The sequence below is a fragment of the Galeopterus variegatus genome, unplaced genomic scaffold (assembly GCF_000696425.1).
Source record: "Galeopterus variegatus unplaced genomic scaffold, G_variegatus-3.0.2 Scaffold1921, whole genome shotgun sequence".
Lineage (NCBI taxonomy): Eukaryota > Metazoa > Chordata > Mammalia > Dermoptera > Cynocephalidae > Galeopterus > Galeopterus variegatus.
In genome coordinates, this window is record NW_007728032.1 from 28,724 (window position 1) to 35,115 (window position 6,392).

The 6,392-nt window shown below is 50.2% G+C and overlaps 1 protein-coding gene across 1 annotated transcript in view; it reads left to right on the forward strand.

Moving 5' to 3' along the window:
• PLXNA2 (plexin A2) overlaps window positions 1-6,392 on the forward strand; it is a 60,167-nt gene that overhangs the window by 27,860 nt on the left and 25,915 nt on the right. Inside the window, exons 5-6 of the mRNA XM_008579607.1 lie at window positions 3,948-4,065; window positions 6,146-6,282. Of these exons, the coding sequence (XP_008577829.1) occupies window positions 3,948-4,065; window positions 6,146-6,282 (255 nt within the window). The remainder of the gene's footprint in view (window positions 1-3,947; window positions 4,066-6,145; window positions 6,283-6,392) is intronic.

A 6,392-nucleotide genomic window follows, 5' to 3' on the forward strand; every position in this document is an offset into this window, starting at 1 on the left:
ACATCATTAAAGCTTCCATCCCCGGCAGTAAGCAGCAGGCACAATCATTACAGATGTCTGCAAGAGATGAATTTGGCTAAATGGGCCCAGGGCAGAGTCCCGGGCACGGGCAGGATTAGCGGGCATGGGAATGATTCACCATATGCTTGTGCTGTGCCATCTATCACTCAGCAATTAGGTTAATGTTGGTTAAAGGGCCCCGCTTAGTCCTGCAATCAGCACCCCACAGGTCTGTGGAGGGCTGGACGATTCGGTCACAGGATGTTTTCCAGACGATGGTTGCAGGTTGAGACTACAGCTCAGCCCCTCCTGGGACAGGGGCTCTGCGTGAGGCAGACCCAGCTAGGGTCCTCAGACGCCCTGCCTCTCGTCTTCTGAACCTGTAAGCTCAACCACAGCCAAATGTATATTAGGTGCGTGTGCTCCCCACCTCAAGGAGTGAGGCACCATCGTGCACATCTGTGTGAAGTAAATGGTATGGGGATGGGGGCTGGGTGCCAGGAGACTGAAGGTTAAGCCTTAGCTCGGCTATTGATGAGCTAAGTGACTCTGGGAAAGTCCCTTTGCTCACTGATCCTCAAATGTCTCTTCTAGAAATTAAGTGTGTAGGAACAGATGATCTCCACAATCACTTCTGTGGTCCCTAAGATGTCCAAAGCAGTAAATTATATGCCCCATAGAATCTACACCTCCCACCATGAGACAGTTTTTCAGTGGCACTAATGTGTCTCCAGAAGCCCCTGTCAAACAGGAGTCAAGTCTTCAAATGTTGAAGCTGGACAGTTTGGTTCAGCTTCTCATTTTAAAAGAAAAAAATGTAGGCATCTCCAGCTGTTGTCTCCTAACAACATATAGGGAGACCAGAGCCACCAGGGAGGGACACAGGGAGGAGATAGGGAATGTGGGAGGCCCCCAGCAACCAAACCTCAGGATGCTTGCAGACTTGCAAGGCCTGGAGGAGGAGGTGCACACAGCACTGCCTGTGCCATCTACAACCAAGGAAGGAGGGGGACGAATGGTCAGCTCTCAGAGCCTCAGGAACCGCTGGGTATTCCCCACCACCCCTTGCCAATGACCTCACCTCTGTCACTTTTGCCATGTTCATACTGTCCCCTCCTTAAGAGATATACAGAGCTTTCCATTAAATCTAGCATTAGTAGAATGGAGTGCTCAAAAGGCATGAGCTTTAGAGTCAACCTAACCTGGATTTGAATCAGGCCTCTGCCACTTACTAGAACTGTAGCCATAGATAAGCCACTTAGCATCTCTGAGCCTGAGTTTCATTGTCTACAAAATGGAGACAATAAGATCCACCTTGTAGCAGAGCCCAAGGATGACATGAGATCCTGTCCTGCAGAGCGCCTGCCACCATCAGTAAACTGTAGTTCTGTTATTAAGATACAGACTCTGCCTTGGCATAACACTCATTCCACAATGTGACCCTTTCCACTCCCTGCAAGTGACCGTGCTTCTTCCTAACTCCCTGTCGCCTTGATCTCTGAGGACAAGTACCTACAATAAGTACACTCAAGGGCCTCCATCGCTCCTGGCGCTGGTCCCAGGAATAAAAGGAAAAAAAAGAGTTAAAGGACATTAAGAGTTTGTCTACAATGCTGATCTCCTTAGGACTCTCATCAACTTCTTAGACGTACCCCCCAGACCATTTTCTGCAGCCCATTGCTAACCACAGCCCTCTCCCTGCTCACTCCACAGGCAAGGAGAGAGCTCACTGCAGTGCCAGGGAAGGGAGCCTGTGGGCCGGTTCCGGGCCTCACTGCAGCCCCTGGGCCCCTGCACCATGCCCTGCCAGGGGGCATTCAGAGCCAACTGCAGGTGCTCAGCTTTAGGCACTTGGGTGGCGTCTCACACCTGTCACTCTTCTCCCAGGTGCCTGACTTGTAAAGCTTCTTTTCAGACATGAACCCTGAGCAATAAGTGTCCTAGAAAAGAGAGTGTGCGAAGAGGCCCCGGCCCATTAACTCCATACAGGGACAGCTGAGCAGGGCTATCCAAGACCCTCTCCTTTCCTAGACAGGCCCAGGGCCCAGAGGGGAACGTTTCAGTGCTGCCCGTGACCTTCACATGTTTTCATATTTCCTTTTTCCATAACTTCAAGCCTGTGGTGATTTTTTCCACCTTCTCAAGGATCACTCCAAGAGAGTGTCCAAGGCTGATGAGTGAGGAACCAGCAAGCCCTGATTAGAGGAGAAGGAAAAAGACTTATCTGCTCCCTCCTCCCCTCCCACCACCCACAGTAGGTGGTTGATTCTCCTCTGGAGCTCCTTGAGACTTCAGGGCATGATGCGCAGGATGGCAGGGACCCCAGACAGGGGCAGGTGCCAGTGCCCGGGAAACAGGATGGGAGAGTCGTTACCCCAAGCAGGTAGCAGCATGAAAACAACCACACACAGTATCTTAAATTAAGTTTTTCAAATGCTCTGCTAATGAGGTTTAAGGAGAGAATTGCATGTCAAATACTAATTGATCCTCACTATCATGTTTACTTGGGTTCATAATTAATTAATTTATTCATAGAGAAAGAGAAAGGAAAATATTCTTCCATGTGCAGCCAGTACTTTCTTGTTGAATCTAATATGCTAAACGTAATAAGACAGTTATTGCATGTTAAGTAAATATTCGCCAGGAGTGAAAGTAGTTATTTGGGATTAACTGTGATGAAGGAGATGGAGATCGGCGGCGTGCCGTGTGCGTGAGCATGCGACGTATTTGTTTAATGCAAGTTTTATTACATCGAAATGAAATCTCTGTTTAGTTACCTTCCTTCCTAGAGAAGCTGTTGAGATAAGCATCGCTCGGTTAAACACGGATCTTCCCCACCGTGCCAGGATAATGCTGGGGATTAGTGGAGGGGGGTCTGTTTTTCTGACTCCCCACTAAGCAAACCTACCAGGGGCACCAGACTGCTCTGAACTCTTAAATGGTGCTGGGAGGAAAAGAAAATCCTTCCCTCCATTCCCAGGCTCCTTTTAGCTGAGCCTGGTGGGCTCTCCCAGACCCAACACAGGCCCTGCAACTGCAGGCTAGAGGTGCCCCCAAGAGCCTGATTTCCTCAGCCCCTCCCGTGGCTTCCAGCTGCCCACCCTTTCTAGAAGGCTGCTGTGGCTAAGGCAACCAGTATCTAAATGTGCTTGTGTCACCGTTCTCAGGCGCCGGGAAGTCACCACTGGGGGTATTGATCTGGGCTACTTGAGGGTGACTCTGTCCTCCTCTTCCCTCCAGCTCTCCTGTCGCTTGAGATGCAACTTCCAACCCAGGGCCCTATCAGTGCCTCGCCCCCCTGCTTGGCACACTCAGCCCTTGATTAAGTGGGACTCCAGCATCAACTGCTGGCTGACGATCTCATTCACCCCCCTCTGCCACGGGACTCCGCTCCTCCCGTTTCACTGGGAGCCCCTGTGTTGAGCTCTCACTGTGTCACCAGAGTATCTATCCCCTTTCTAAAACTCACTGCAGGAAACAAACACAATTGAATCAGCTTGGCAAATAGGCCGTCACCTGCTCTTTCAGGGAGTGCTGCACTGTTGGCTTGTCACAGAGGAGAGAACACCAACTAAATGGTTGCCCCTGGAGCTCTCTGCTGGACATTCTGTTTATTCTACAAATAGTGGGTACCTACCCAAAGCCAGGCACTGCCCTAGGCCCTGGGGACCACAGGCTTGGTCACAGAATTAGACAGCATAGCGTATCGAAGGCACAGAGGACTTTAGACATGATCCAATTCAATTCTCACACTATACAGATGAGACTGAAGCCCAGAGAGGAAAAGCAGTGAACCCAAGGTCACACAGCTGGGGGTTGACCAAGCTGAGTCTTGGTCCAGCAGTATTCAAGACTATGAGGTGTCATTCACTGGGACTGGGTGAGCAAGTGGGCCAGGGAGTCCAGTTCTTGCTAAGCCTCTCACTGGAGCCGTTGTTTCTCCCCAGGATTGTCTGCGAGATGGGCCATGCACTCGTGGGAACCACCTCTGGGCCTGTGCGTCTGTGCATTGGCGAGTGTAAGCCCGAGTTCATGACCAAGTCCCATCAACAGTACACCTTTGTGGTGAGTACCGGGTGTGGGCCGGGCTGCAGGAGGCCACCAAGGGCACACATCTGTTCTACACTTCTGCCTGGAAGGCCCCACCCTCCCCTCCCAGGCCAGGCACCGCCAGGCTTCTTGCACACCAAATAGGAGAACAGAAAAGGCAACTTCTGGCCTCATTGCTTTGCAAGCCTGTCTTTCCAGAGTAGGTCAGGCATGTGATGAACAAAGCTGTGGGGACTTCGGAGTTTCAGAGGACCACAGGTCAGAGTTCTAAATAAGGCAATATTGGCCTTTCTTAGTAAGTGGATCCTAGATGCGAGGCAGGGAGTGGGTGCCCTTTGTCCCACCAATGTGATGTCTCAGTCTGATTCCAGCCTAATGAGGACACATCGCCTGAGGGACCTAATTAAATGGGTCTATATTTATCTGCATGCTTTGTTTTCTGCCAAGGATATTTTAAGTGAGAGTTTAGAAGAGTCACTGAAATCTAGCAGGGACGTGTGTCTGTGCACGGGACCACTGGAGTAGGGTGTGCGAGCGAGTCATTCTGTGTGTCGGTATGCTCACACACACATACATACACTCACATGTCTCTTCACGCTCAGGAAACAGGTAATAGAATCACAAAGTCTTTCTGTAAGGCTGGCACTACATCCATACTGAATCAATAACTTCCTTCTGGGGTCCTGGAGTCTGCCGGGGCTGTATTCATACTGAATCAATAACTTGCTTCTGGGGCCCTGAAGTCCCTTTCTGACACTTACCTACATTGCCACATTGAGTACTGCACTAAAAAGCATTAACACTAGAGGATGGGGTCAAACCAGCCTTGCTAAGAGTTTTGAAAAATCATTAGGCCACAAAATTCTACTCTCTCTAAAGCATTTCACTGCTTGTTTTAGGTTTCCTAGCCTCCACCTTTTCATCTTGGCATGTCTGCCTTTTTCTTGCACTCTTCTCTCTCAGATTGGAGAGTACCGTGGACAATCCCCAGCTCACATACTCCTTCTCCTGCCCAGGGCAAATGGAGTCTTGTGCGAGAAGCAAACACAGGACTAGATGGGAGAGAGCTGTAGAATGTCAAGCTGGGAAGGGCTCTACAGATAACTGAGTTCCCCTTGTCACCTGATGGAGGAGCAAGCCCATGTCCAGAATGAACCTGAAACTTGGCTCAGGGCCCACAGCTAGCGAGTTGCTAATGCAGACTAGACCCCTCACCTGCATAGTTGCTCAGTTAAATGCACCCTCCGCTCCACTCCACTGCCCTCCAGGCAGCAGCAGTTCCTTCCTGATGTAGGTCAGCTGCCTGGTGTATTTTAGGCTAGGCATGTCTTTTTAAGCATCAGCCTTAATTTTACAACTTAGTGAGCTTACTAGAAGGTCCCAGCCAGTGATGTGCCATCCCTCTGATGGGGGTCAGAGAAGCCATGTCTAACATTTACCAGCAGCTCACTGCAGCAGGAACCCTGCTGTGCCCGTCACATGCTTGGAGGGGGGCAGAAGGACATGTGCATGGGCTACTAATGGAGGACTGTAGCCTCTCGGGGGCCCAGCCCAGGCAGGGATGCTTTATTTAGCTCTATTGATTTTGTGCCCAAAAAATCAGTATGGGCTCTAGATAGAGCATTTTCAAATTGTTCACAATTTGTAAACTAATTGATAGATTAGTCACTGTCACCTCTGCTTTCCCTTCAGTGTTATGAGCATGATACTCTCCAGGGAGTTAGTTAATTCCAACGTGTGGCCCTTCTGCCTTCCCTGGGGCTCTAGATAGAGCATTTTCAAATTGTTCACAATTTGTAAACTAATTGATAGATTAGTCAGTGTCACCTCCGCTTTCCCTTCAGTGTTATGAGCATGATACTCTCCAGGGAGTTAATTAATTCCAACGTGTGGCGCTTCTGCCTTCCCTAGACATGCCTAGAGACTCTTCTTAGAAAGGGTTTCAGCTCCAGAGTAAGCCGAGGAGCGATTGAAAAGGGCAGGAAGAGAACTTCCATGCCCAGCATGAAGACCTCCTTCTATCCTGAGGTGTAGCCTTGGTCCTTCCCTTTGGACAAAACCTAAGCTGTGGTCATTTCTCTGGTTTCTTCCAAAGAACCCTTCTGTTCTGTCACTCAACCCCATCCGAGGGCCAGAGTCAGGAGGCACCATGGTGACCATCACGGGACATTACCTAGGGGCTGGGAGCAACGTGGCAGTATACCTGGGCAACCAGACCTGCGAGTTCTATGGGTAAGATGAACTTGAGGGCCCAGCAGAAGACTGCACATCTGGGGGTGTGCACACAGGGTCCTGTGCATGTTTCTACACGGGCCTTCCCCACCATCTCCATGCTGTTTGTG